Source organism: Prionailurus bengalensis, chromosome C1, assembly GCF_016509475.1.
Source record: "Prionailurus bengalensis isolate Pbe53 chromosome C1, Fcat_Pben_1.1_paternal_pri, whole genome shotgun sequence".
Classification (NCBI taxonomy): domain Eukaryota; kingdom Metazoa; phylum Chordata; class Mammalia; order Carnivora; family Felidae; genus Prionailurus; species Prionailurus bengalensis.
Genome location: NC_057345.1, coordinates 189,106,268 through 189,119,930, shown reverse-complemented (window position 1 = coordinate 189,119,930; position 13,663 = coordinate 189,106,268). Strand labels below are relative to the sequence as shown.

Below are 13,663 nucleotides of genomic sequence, written 5' to 3'. Positions count from 1 at the left end.
GTTGAAAGGTACATGGCAGTTTACCACGCCCCAAATGGAACACAAGCTAGATGATGGGATTTAAATATAAGTTGTATGGCAACAAAATATCAACTACATGAGAAACCCTCCAGTCAAGGTAGGATTAATAAGTATACCTGTGGTGGAAGACTGTGAGGAAGAAGGGAATTAACAAAAGAGGCTAAAGGTGGAGCTACACACAAAGTGGTCATTTCAGTTCATGTGGTGATCTTAATTCTGTAGAAGATACTGTTCTTGGTCACTCACTCTCAAACAAGAATAGACATCTGGTCTAGCCTCTAATCCTACTGCCTTCAATTGTTTTTTTAGATAGCTGGAAGAGTCATTTCTCTAAAATAAAAATCTGGTTATACCAATTCCTGTTTAAATGGGATCTCACAGTCTTTGGGAAAATTTCTTAGTTGCTGCTATGGCTTTTTATGATCTGGCTTCTGCCTACCCCACTAGCTAACTGCATTTCTCCCCACTCCCTTCCCTACATGTACCCTGAGGGCCAGTCATTATAAGCTGCTTACATTTCTCCCGTGTCACCATGTTCTCTAACCTTAATGTGATCCCTTTCCCTGAAGCAGCCTTAACTCTTCTCCACTTGGCTATGTATACCCTTAGAAACTCAGCTTAAGTGCTCTCTTACTTCCAAAGCCTTCTCAAGCTGCAGGCTGAGTTAGCTCTGAGTATTCATAGCTCTCACCACACGTTACTACTATGGATGACACTAAGGAATAGACTTTGTCTCTCAATTCTATTCTTGTGCCTAATACAGTATATGGCATTAGGAGATGATCGATTAGTGTTTGTTGAATGAATAAATGAATAAGCAAGCTTATGTGCTTTGTAAAACAGATTCACTAATTCTTTCTGTTGGACATGGTCCAATGCTCACATCTTCATTATTTTTCAAATAAGGAATTGTAGAGAACTAAGAAAACAGCAAACGAAAATCCATAGGCCACAGGGAGATGACTGAAAGAAGCAAGAGAGAAGCTAGGAGGCAAAAATTCCTAAAGAAAAGCCTCATGCTTCTTTATAGCACAAATGTCTGAAGAGTGGTGAAACAGGAAAGAGTATTTATGGATTACTAGTTAAGGAAAGTTACAATTTTTTGATCATTCTGACAGAAGAAAACATATTATAAACTTCATAGGTTGAGAAATATAACTGATACACACACACACACATTAAAATCCACACCAGCCTTATAATGCATTGTGCTAAGCACTACTTCACTGCTTGAGCAAGGCCCTGATCCCTTGTGCATATTATACGCTAAGTGAATAGCAGATTCTGGCTACCTGGGAGGGACACATTCCACGAATTTCAAGAATCTTTAGTTTTGTGAATACCCCTAGTGTATATCATATCCCCAATAAAACTAAAGTATAAATGAAAAATGAGGGGGAGTTTTTCAAGCTCTTAATGAGTCTATAAATAAAGCATTAGAGTGATTTATAAAACTGTTTTCTTGGCAGAGAATCATCAAAATGTTAAACCACTTTACTTTCTCTTACGTTCATTACCAGCCCAAGGAGCTGGCCTTCTTTTTCGGGCCATTAAAAAATATTTATATGAAAAAATCAGTGTTCTTTTTGAAAAATAACTTCTCAAGAGCAATTGCAGGTGTTATAATAAACATGGATCACAGCAGTGAGATGTGGGTACTCAGAGGAGGGCTAGGTTCACTCACTAGCTTAGTGATGGTCTTCTGTTTTCCAGCTTCAAAATGTCTATGATATGACTTCATGCCTCTGTAAGATGACATAGTGTATGTGTCCCTGATTTGTGAAGTCATTTGCAATAGTTGAAACTGAACTTCCAGTCCACAAATACCCAAGTTCCACCATCTACATAATTTTTTAGAATCATATCATTTTTTCCTGAAAATATTCATTAAAACCAAATGACCAAAAAGAAAACAAAAAGTTGTGAAAGATCTACAGGTGATTCCAATGAATAGATGTCTTAAATTGCTCTTTGAACTCAATTCCAGGGAGTATCAAGTATTTTCAAAGTAGTGTTATATCCATTTACTTAAAAGCAAATGGGGAATGTCACGCACAAAGAGATGCAAGAATTGTTTGTTAAGGTCATTGAGCAAATCAAAGGAACAAATATGGTTCCTACATCTAAGCCCCGAAAGAGGTGCTTATATCTGCAGTCCCATTAGAATGGAGAGTTGTTATTTAATGGGTATAGCATTTCAGTTTTGCAAGAAGAAAAGAGCTCTGGAGATTGATTGGAGATTCAACAATGTGAATCTACTTAACAATGTGAATGGCACATGTAAAAATCATTAAGATGGTAAATTTTAGGTTGTATGTATTTTACCACAGTTTTTAAAAATGACAGGAGATAGGAGGAGATGAGGAATCGTATTCCAGGAAGAGGCAACAGTATGTTCAAAAGCTTGGAAATAAGAAAGAGATTTGCATTAGCCTAAGGTCTTTTAGTTACTAGGAGTAGAGAAGAGAGAAAATAAGTTTTCTTTCCCTTTCATGGATATAAAGCTTGCCATGGAGCAATTCTGAAATAGTCTAAATTTGTCTTTGGCACTCTACTATTTCCCTTTCTGTACTTTTCTTTTTGGGCCTTCTCCTCATATAGCTAATATCCTTCTGTTCATCCAAGCTCTCCAGGGCAACCCACCAGTTAGGAATGTTTCAATTCTTAAAACACTCTTTACCTTCAAATTACCCACCTCTGTTTTAACCCCTGTCAGAATTTTTAGTCCTTCAGAGCAGCTGTTCTCAGCTAGGTTGCAAGAGGACAGCCATCTGATCAAATAAATTTTTACTAAAGTGTAAATGACTATAGCTTCTCAGAAGTGTCAACCTTATAAGAGAATACTTCTGAATTCAAAGTGAGCCTAGTAAGATTTTCAATAGCAGAGTGAAATGAAATTATAACATTTTTGGCCGTATTAGGAAGAATGATTCTGGTCTGGAGAGCTACTCTGTAAATGGCCTATCTTACTTGAAAATCTGTCTCAAGAGTTTGGTTCTCCCAACCTATTCCTACTTTTATTCAGCTTCTGTCCTCCCCATGTCTCTGAAAGTTGTAAATCATTTTCACTGTTACCCACAAAAGGGTGTCTGATGCTGAGTAAGGGAAATTGGAGGAATAAAAGGATGTGTAACAAAAACCATTTATTTATAGGAGTTGTTAGGTCAGTAATTTCCTAAACTCTCCATACTGTCAGATGGCAACATGCCTATTTAGATTGATATCACCACTACCCCTGCATCATGGTAAAAAAGGAAGGGTTCTTGGCTTCCAATCACAGCTTCTCCATTTAGTGTGTGACCTTAGGCAAGTCACTTAACCTCTCTGAGCCACGTTGTCCTAGATGAAAAATGAAGATAATGATAGAATTTACCTCCTATCATTGGTGTGAGGATGAGGTGAAATAATGAATGTAAAGCATTCAGCACAATGCTTGGCATATCAAAGAGAGATAACAGTGGTACCCATCATCTCACCATCACCATCATCATTCACTAGGGAGCTCCTATTAAGAGCTGCTCTGGCCCAGTTCCAACTAATAAGTGAGAATGAACAGAACTGACACTGAAACTTCCTACCATGGTCAGCATGTCCATCCAAGGAGAATGGCAGGAAGGGTAATGCAGAAAGCCAGGCTCTCAAGTATTCTCTGCTTACAGATTTTGGGATTGGCAAGCATATGATTGTGCCTTCTCTCCTTTTAGTCTTGTGGTATCTGGCAAAACCAATTCCCTCCCCCCAGCTCTGGCTCCAGCACACCATCTGTGGCTTGCTTCCTGTCACTATAGCAGGTCCTTCATTGGAGATTCATTGCTGCCTGTCCCCAAATAAGCAGTGAGGAAGACCATACACATTTCTCTATTAATCAAAGACAATTTTGGGGAGAGAGAGGCGGTCTCTACATAATCATCCTTTACCCCTGGTCTGAAGCAGAAGCAGCAATGGTGGTAGGTGGAGGATGAGCTGCAAAGTCAGCCTACACTTCTCGTTTTGGCTTCTTTCTGCATGGGGGGAGTGAAGTATGAAAGAAAGCTTGGAAGAGGTAGTGCTGGCCTCAGTCCTCCATTTAGAAAACATGCCTGAGTGGGCCTAGGTGGCTGAGTCATGAAGCATCTGACTTCGGCTTAAGTCATGATCTCACAGTTTGTATGCTTACGCCCTGATTCTCTCTCTTTGTCCCTCCTGGGGTTCTCTCTCTCCCTGCCCCTCGTTCACTTGCACCCTCTCTCTCTCTTAAAAAAAAAAAACAACCAAAAAAAAAAAACCCATGCCTGGGAGCATTTTTCAAAGTTTCCTCATTTGTAGTTGTGCAGGCTGAGCACAATGCGAGGGGCAATGTCTACCTCATCATAATGTGAATTGTGCAGTGTGTAACCGTCAGAACCTACAGGGCATCCTTGCAGATTTCCCTTCCTGGGCCAGCCAAGTACAAGCACTTGGTTCAGCTTCTCTTCTCCCCTAAGATTTACACTCAGACCATAGCACACTGTGCTGCCCATGCATAACTCATGAGGACACCACATTTCTCAGGCTCTCCAAGAAGTGAATCCTCTTTCCTACTTATTGCTATATTTGGGGAGAAATTGTGTGTTTCTGGAGGTCTCGGTATCAAATAATATGTATGGGAGTCAAATGACATAGAGGAGAAGTAGAGGTCACCTTTTTTAAAAAATTGTTTTTAACATTTATTTATTTTTGAGAGACAGAGAGAGACAGCGTGAGCGGGGTAGGGGCAAAGAAAGAGGGAGACACAGAATCCAAAGCAGGCTCCAGGCTCTGAGCTGTCAGCACAGAGCCTGAGGCGGGCCTCAAACTCATGAACCGTGAGATCATGACCTGAGCTGAAGTTGGACACTTAACCAACTAAGCCACCCAGGCACCCTGACCTTTTTTTTTTTTTTAAGTTTATTTATTTTTGAGAGAGAGAGAAGAGAGACAGAGCGCGAGCAGAGGAGGGGCAGAGAGAGAGGGGACACAGAATCTGAAGCTGGCTCCAGGCTCTGAGCTGTCAGCACAGAGCCTGATATGGGGCTTGAACTCACAAACCGTGAGATCATGACCTGAGCTGAAGTTGGATGTTTAACCAACTCAGCCACCCAGGTGCCCCTAGAAGTGACCTTTTTAGAGGAAAAGCTTACCTTTTAGGAGGTGTTGAATACTAGACCCCTCCTTTTCATGGCTGGTATTTGAATTGATAGATTCATAGGCTGAAAAACAATAAGGGTTTTACCTGTGAGTGTGAAAAAGTCTTGAAAAAAGCTATGTTTCTTACCTCAAGACAAGGGAAAACCCAGTGGAGGCTTTGATGCGTAAGCCTCATAATAAACTGAATGGTTTAAAAAAATCTGTTGGTGCTATCATGGAGAGAAGGTTGATCTGGGATTTAAAAAGTGCTGAAGAAAATAATACTTTTATTGAAGATGTTTAAGAGTGAAATCCTGTAGGGACCATGATGCTGAAATTCTGAGAGGAAAACTTTTTACAGAGCAAGAGCATGAAACAGTTAATGCTTGACACATGCTGTGAGGAGATGCCCAGATTTGAACAGCAGATGTGCTATGGGGCCCCAGAGCGCGCAGCAATGGGGGGATGACAGACAAGCGTGAGGAGCCCCAGCCTGCAGCTGTAGTGCAAATACAAGGGTTGGACCAGGGGAGTCGGGGGGGATTCTAACCCATCTGATTCCAGCCAAGAAGACAGACAGGCTTTTGCACAGCCCTCATGATTCTTTTTTTTGCAATCTCTTAAAGTTACCTTGGGCAAAAATTATTCTTCTGGCTGTCCTTGTCAGTCAAAATGAAAACTCGTTGAAGCAATGCTGTTTTAATGGATGAGGAGAATTTGGATGACAGACCAGAGAAGGAAAATTAAGGGGTGGTGGTGGTAATGGATTGCAAAGGGGTCAACTGAGTGGATCTGAAATGGAAGAACAGTTTTTAATGGGAAATTTGGGGGGTGGGTATGGGGGTGGGGCAGGGCGGGTTTGTGATATTGAGGAGGTAACAATACGGAGGAAAAAGTCAGAAGGAATCATAGAAAATTCCAACTGGAAAATATTTTGAAATCTTCTAACCGTCCCCCTCCAGACTCATTTCCAAATATATTTATGTATGTATGTATGTATTTATGCTTCTTTGTCTCATTACTGATAATAAACTAGGGAGGGTGCCAAAAAAGAATGTTTGTTTTTATTGATTTGCTAAACTGTGGTGGGCTTGGAAAAGCCTGTTCCTTGGTGTTTTTCCACCTCTCGAGTACACACACACAGCCGCACACACACACACACAACTTAGGCTGAGCAGGGCAATTTGGGATTCTGAGAACCAACACTGGAGAGAGGAAAAGCCATAATTAGTGTTAATTGTTGACCCTACAGTTCAAGAATAGATGCTCTGGAGAATGGGAAATGAGAACAAACATTAATTATTGAGTAGGGACCTTGGAGACAGACACTCCGGATTAAAAGGAGAGAGATAAATTGCATAATGAATGTTAATTTTCCCTCAAAGAATTGAGTGGTCGGTGGTTGGAAAGGAAAAAGAGGCTAAAACAATCATGAAAGAGAAACCTCGCTGTGTGTGGGGGTAAGAGGGTACAGGGTTATACACACACTTTCCATCACTGCTTACCACCTCACCCTTTGCCTTACAGCTCCCAAGAAATTTGCTCTGAGGGTTTTCCTTAGGACTCTTACTGTATACCATTGTTGTCTGCTAGGAAGCTCAACCATTTCCCCAAGAGCACATAAGCCAGAAAACAGGCACACTGCACACTGACAAGCTGAGAGGTGTGTGACACTGAAATTTATTTTGTATGTGTGTTGGTGGGGAGTGTAACTTACAATGAGGGGGGTGGAGGGGCGCCTGGGTGGCTCAGTCGGTTAAGCCTCCGACTTCCTCAGGTCATGATCTCATGGTTTACAGGTTTGAGCCGGGCGGGCGTGGGGCTCTGTGCTGACAGCTCAGAGCCTGGATCCTGCTTCGGATTCTGTATCTCCCTCTCTCTCTGCCCCTCCCCCCTCACGCTCTGTCTCTCTTTCCTTCAAAAATAAATATAAACATCAAAAAAAAATTTTTTTTTAAATGAGGGACGTGGCTGGAACTGAATGCCACTCAAGAGAGAGCTATGGCCCTGCGTGTGCTGCTGTGGGGGTGATGGGCTCCAGGGCCTTAACTGTTGCTTTATCTTAAGTGTAATACATCCCCCTCCCCCTCCCCACCCACAGCCTCCAAAGAAACCCTCTTAACTGAAAGTGAAAACAGGGGCGCCTGGGTGGCGCAGTCGGTTAAGCGTCCGGCTTCAGCCAGGTCACGATCTCGCGGTCCGTGAGTTCGAGCCCCGCGTCAGGCTCTGGGCTGATGGCTCGGAGTCTGGAGCCTGTTTCCGATTCTGTGTCTCCCTCTCTGCCTGCCCCTCCCGCGTTCATGCTCTGTCTCTCTCTGCCCCCCCCCCCAAAAAAAGTTGAAAAAAAGAAAGTGAAGGGGCGCCTGGGTGGTGCAGTCGGTTAAGCGTCCGACTTCAGCCAGATCACGATCTCGCGGTCCGTGAGTTCGAGCCCCGCGTCAGGCTCTGGGCTGATGGCTCAGAGCCTGGAGCCTGTTTCCGATTCTGTGTCTCCCTCTCTCTCTGCTCCTCCCCCGTTCATGCTCTGTCTCTCTCTGTCCCAAAAATAAAAAAAAAATAAAAACATTGAGAAAAAAAAGAAAGTGAAAACAGAAAAAAGGTAATTTGAGTGGAAAATTGGAGATGAAGATTGTAGCTAGTTTTGTAAAGAGACTCTAGTATCAGGCTTGTCACTGGCTGTTCAGAGTTAGAGAGCTGGTGCACGTCCCCACGTCCAGGCAGCATCCCCCACGTCTGCGCACTGCCTTATGTTCAGGCCCTCATCAGCTGTTGCCTGGATGGCTCTGCAGTAGCCTGAGTGCTCAGCCTTTTCTCTTGCCTGTTCCTTCATGCTGGCACACGCACTGGGTTACATGACACCCCTCCTCAAACATCTGTGATTCCTTGTTGCCTAAAAAGCAGCATCGATAGCTTTGTCCTGGAACACAAGGTCTTCTCTGCTCTGGCCCTGGCCTGACTTTCAGCCCCGTCTCCTCCTGCAAAGCCCCTCACAATCCATACACATGGCCGCTTGTCATTTTCTACACATATTCTACTTTCCTGTCTTTGTTCATGCTGGTCCCTCAGCTGGTCATGTCTTTCTCTCTGCACTCTTTATCCACTTTTACTAATTTCTCAAAGGTTAGTGCAAATGGAATTTCTCTGCAAAAATCCCTCCCTGGAGCCCCTGGATACTCTAGGTTAGAATTGATCACTCCTTCCTTGAACACCCCTGAATCGTGTTGGTTAGGCCTCTAATGCAGCACTCCTGCCATTCTGTCTTGTGGTGGAGTTCATTCCTTGTGAGTCTGTCCTCACATGGGCTGTGAGGCCCTGCTGGGCAGTAGCCACAGATGCTGAGCCTTGGAAACAGGATGAGAGAGCGCAAGCTCTGGCATAGGGATGCCTGGGAATGAATAAGCTCACTGCTTACAGGGTGAAATCAAAGTGCGCAGGGGAGTTAGGCTCTTGTGTTTGTTTCCCCACATTGATATGTGAATGAAAATACTCACTTCATGGGATTACTGGCTGATGGAATGAGATGACACCGGTGACACAGTGCCTGAGAATGTTTGTGCTCAATTTCAACCTCTTTCTCTGTCCCTTGCATATGATAGGCATTCACATTTTATTATAGGAGTTAAACACACATGTAATGGGTCTTCTCTCTTTTAGGTCCAATAATATTTTATGTAAGAAGTTTACTTAATACTTTACAAGATGTACTGCAAGTATGTTACTAAGTGGGAACTGGGATGGCAGATATTTTTTGATGGTAACAAGGAAACACACTTTATCATGTATTTCAGTATCATTCTGAGGACTGGAATTGGGAACACATTTGAGAATAATCCTTTTTTTAGGTAGCATGAACTTTTTTTTTATTTTTAATTTTTATTTAAGTCCAAGTTAGTTAACATATAGTGTAATAATTATTTCAGGAGTAGAACTTAGTGATTCATCACTTACATATAATGCCCAGTGCTCATCACAAGTGCCTTCCTTAATACCCATCACCCATTTAGCCCATCCCCCTGCCCACCTCCCCTCCAGCAACCCTCAGTTTGTTCTCTGTTTTTAAGAGTCTCTTATGGTTTGGGATGGCAGATGTTATTATAGTCACATTATTTTAGCTAAGGAACATGGTGAGCTGCTGTGACAAGAGACTCTAAAAGATAAACATTTATTTATCTTTCTGATAAGAGTTGAGAGGTAGGTGGGCAGATCAGGGTGGCTTTGCTTCATGAAGTTATCTGAGCACTGATGTTTCTTATATCTTATGGCTCCATTATCTCATCGACTATTGCCCTCTTCTACCTGGTTGAGCTGTTTTACCACCTCAGCCGAGTCCAAGGGGAAAGAAGACCAACCTCCTTTGGTAAAGAGGAAGGCAAGCAGTGTCCTTTTTAAGAAAATAACCTGGAAGTTGCACGCGTTACTTCTATTCACATTTCATTAGCCACAACTTAGTCACATGGCCATACTTGGTTGCAAGAGAGGCTGGAAAAACGTAATTTCTAGCCAGCAGCTATATATTCAGCCAAATTTGGATGCTTTTAAATGTGTATTTATTTATTTTGAGAGAGGGAGAGAGAAAGAATGCACATACACACACATGTGTGAGTGGCGGAGGAGCAGAGAGAGAGAGGGAGAGAGAGAATCCCAAGCAGGCTCTGCACTGTCAGTACAAATCCGGACAAGGGGCTCGAGCCCATGAACTGTGAGATCATGAACTGAGGCATGACGAAGAGTCAGATGCTCAACCGACTGAGCCACTCAGGTGCCCCTGGATTCTTTTAATAAAAGGAATAATGAAAGAATGGATATTGGTGAACAATTAAAGTCTCTGCTACTCACAGTTTCAACCATTATTTATGGGCAGTATTCCAGGAGTGCCCGTGGTATTTTCTGGGATATTCAGAAGTAGATAAAGGGGATTAACCCATAGAAGTTTTAAATCTTGAGGAAAGAAGATAAAAAGTAAAAATGGTAAAGGAAGTGATGGAGTGCCTGGTGAGAGGCCCAGGCATTAAGAATTAGTGGAATCTAAGAAATCGGCAATTAGCATGACATCAGGTAAGCCGTCACAAAGAAGGTGGGAATTCAGCTAGTCGTTGAAGCCTGGAAACTTGGACAAGAAGGACTGGAGGTAAATATGATTTAGTAGGAAGAGCTTTGACCTGAGTGGGTGCAGGAAGATCTGGATTTGAGCCTTAGATTTGCCACATAGAAGCTGTGTGACTTTGGGCAAATCACCATACTTTCCTGGGCCTCAGTGTCCTTATCTATAGAATGAGAGAGTTTGCAAACTGTGGTCTCATATCTCTAGTGGCTCTGTATAGACCCCCTACCCAGGAACAATCTTAGGAGGGGAAGAATTAGCTGAGCTGTGGAGAAGTTGGGGGGGACACAGACCAACCCCACTTCAACCAGACAGCTTTGCTGTTATCCATATAATTTACTAGTGTCCTCAACAAGTCTATTTGATAAGCGCTTCCTCTGCTTAAATGATGATGAAGGTCATGCCTCCATTCCATCTTGACTCTGGGGTTATCCGAAATAGAACAAACGTAAGGGAGGTAGAATTCATAATTTCACGGGCTTTCTAAAAAATGTAAGTATCATCATATGCAAAAAAATAAAGAGGAACTAAATATTCTTCAATACTTCATTATTGATTTTTTTCCTTAAAAAATAATTTCCAACAGATTCAGAGAGAACTATTATTTTTGACGTTTTTCTTCTTTGGCAGGCATAAAGTGGTGATGACACATTTTTAGCCAAATATGAGGTAGGGGAGTCTTTGTGCTTATAGGAATCATGAGAGGTTTTTGTCAAAGGAAAGGAGGCTTCCTAGTATTTTTTAGTGGCTCTCTGCTGGTGGCTATCAGAACACCTTCCAGTGTGGGCTGCTGGGGCTTTGCTGGCCTCACTGTGATGAGGGAAAGAACCCTACTTCTCTATGAAGTCCAGGAATAAGCACAGCTATCACAGCCTGCTGTGTGGTCTATGTGACAGACCCAAATTAGCTCCATGCTGAGCCTCATGGGAATCTCCCATAATTTCTGTAAGGAGAGTATGTTGGTCAGGGCTTAGTGAACAGAAACCACCATGTATTTTAAAAAGGAATGGAGTTACTATACAGAATTTGGTGCTTATAAAGTTGCTGTAGCAACTACCTCAGTCTTCATGAGCTTACTTGTCAGCACAAGTAGCCCAAAGCTTCTGCCTTGCTTCTGCCCTCCATGGCTCTTGCTAGAGCAGCTCTTTGGCAGAACCCAATTTGCGTGTAGCCTCCTGATGGCAAAGGTTATCCAGGAAGTGTTTTTAGCCTTGCCTCTGCAATACAGGAAGGCCCACTGGAAAGACAGTGCTAGGTGCCAAGTGACCATATCCAGTCACATTTTCCTATATTTCAATTGACCTGAGATTGTTAGAACTGGCAACATTATTTCTTATGGGTTATTAACAAACACTGATTGGACAAAATTTGCAATCAGTCTAAAATTTGCACACTGGCTGCTTCTTACTTTCCTCTACTTCTCACTCAGAGATGGATGGATTGTGGGCCTTATGATTAGAAGTGATGTTTGGAAAATGAGAATAAGAACAGTCGTGAATTATTGAATGGCTGAGATCCAGCTTCAGGATTTAGACAGCAGAACTGCCCCACCAGGAGAGTCTCCTTGGGAAAAGGGCACATTTAGCAACATACAACATTATAGCTGGAAAGAACCTTAGAAAGCACCAGTTTAGCATTTTCCAAAGTGTTCCAAAAATGACTTAGATCCACATGTGCTTTGCTGAAAACAATAAATAATTAAGTGGTCAAATAAGTTGGGCAACAATGCATATCCTCATCTGAAAGAGCAGTAATTCACATTAGCATATTAGAGGCCTTGTGAAGTCCTGCAGTAAGGAATCTGCTTAGCTAATTTAGCTCACTGGTTTCCACACTTATTTGACCTCAGAATCTTTTGTTTTTTACATAATGCCTGTTAATCTTCTGAGGAATTGGAGTTCTATGGGACATAGTCTGGGAGGATTGGATCTAATTCCATCTACTCTTTTCCCATATGAGGAAGCTGAAGTCCACAGCAGTGAAATTACTTGGCCATGATCACAGAAATTGCAGGTGGTAGAGCTGAGCATAAACCCCAAGACTTTGGACCCTTAGTCTGGAGTTCTTTCTTTTTACCCTGAACACTACTTTGTCTAAAGGACTTTTCCTCCTTTATTTTTTTTAATTCAATGTTTATTTATTTTAGAGAGAGGTGGGGGAAGGGGCAGAGAGAGAGAGAGAGAGAGAGACTCTGAAGCAGACTCTGCACTGTCAGTGCAAAGCCCAATTTAGAGCTTAAATCCGTGAACCGTGAGATCACGACCTGAGACAAAGTCAGACACTCAACTGACTGAGCCACCCAGGCACCCCAATGGACTTTTCCTCCTTTAACTCTCCTGTCATCTTCTTTAAGGCACCAGTTGTTAAGAGAAAGACTACTCAAGGAAAATTGTATTCTTTTACCCATGGGTTGCCACAACCAGCATTATCACAGATGCCAAATGGGGAAAGCAAAGAAAAAGTCAACCGTTTAGTATGTTTGCTTCCAAATAACCAGTGTTTCGAGACCAGCTGGAATATTCTTCAGACCCTACATGTTTCTGTTTACCAAATTGCAGATCACCAGGAAGTGACACGAAGTATATGATCTATTGCTAAAACTATCGCCAAATCTACTGACCTAAGAACAAGAAACCTTTATTATATCTTGCACAGTTTCTGTGGGACTCTGGGAGTGACTTTGGTGTGTGATTCTAGTGCAGGGTTTCTTGTGAGGCTGTAGTCACAATGTCAGGCAGGGTGGTCATCTGAAGGTTTCACTGGGGCTGGAGCATCTCCTCTCAAGGTAGTTTACCCATAAGCCTGGGAAGTTTATTCTAGCTGTTGGCAGGAGGTGTTACTTCCTTGCCATATGGACCTCTCCACAAGGTTGCTTGAGTAGCCTCATGACAGACATGGTGGTTGGCTTTCCCCAGAGTGAGGAATCCAAGAGAAAGAGCCAGGAGGAAGCCGCAGTGCCTTTTATGACCCAGGCTCAGTGTGGGTCAATTCTGTCACATTCTACATTTATTAGAAATGAACCACTATGTCCCGTCTACACTCAAGGGAAGGAGTATTAGTTTCTCCCTTTTGGAGGAACAAGTGTCAGAGAATTTGTGGACATATTTTATTATTTTTTTAATTAAAAAAATTTTTTTTTTAACATTTATTTATTTTTGAGACAGAGAGAGACAGAGCATGAACGGGGGAGGGTCAGAGAGAGGGAGACACAGAATCCGAAACAGGCTCCAGGCTGTCAGCACAGAGCCCGACGTGGGGCTCGAACTCACGGACCGCAAGATCGTGACCTGAGCCAAAGTCGGCCGCTCAACCGACTGAGCCACCCAGGCGCCCCTGTGGACATATTTTAAAACCACCATACCAAGAACCAAGAAAAAGTTGTAAGAAGAAGGATGCTAATTAAATAACCAAAACAGG

General features: G+C 42.6%; 1 protein-coding gene and 1 long non-coding RNA gene across 3 annotated transcripts in view; one reads left to right on the top strand and one right to left on the bottom strand.

The window, feature by feature from the left end:
• KIAA2012 (KIAA2012 ortholog) overlaps window positions 1-13,663 on the bottom strand; it is a 109,457-nt gene that overhangs the window by 56,593 nt on the left and 39,201 nt on the right. The window contains exon 12 of one of the 2 annotated variants that reach the window (XM_043577508.1): window positions 5,160-5,228. The exons of the other annotated variant lie outside the window; for it this stretch is intronic. Within the exon in view, the coding sequence (XP_043433443.1) occupies window positions 5,160-5,228 (69 nt within the window). The remainder of the gene's footprint in view (window positions 1-5,159; window positions 5,229-13,663) is intronic. 2 annotated transcript variants of the gene reach the window in all.
• Window positions 1-13,663, top strand: part of LOC122481654 — a 28,350-nt gene that overhangs the window by 5,811 nt on the left and 8,876 nt on the right. The window lies entirely within an intron of this gene.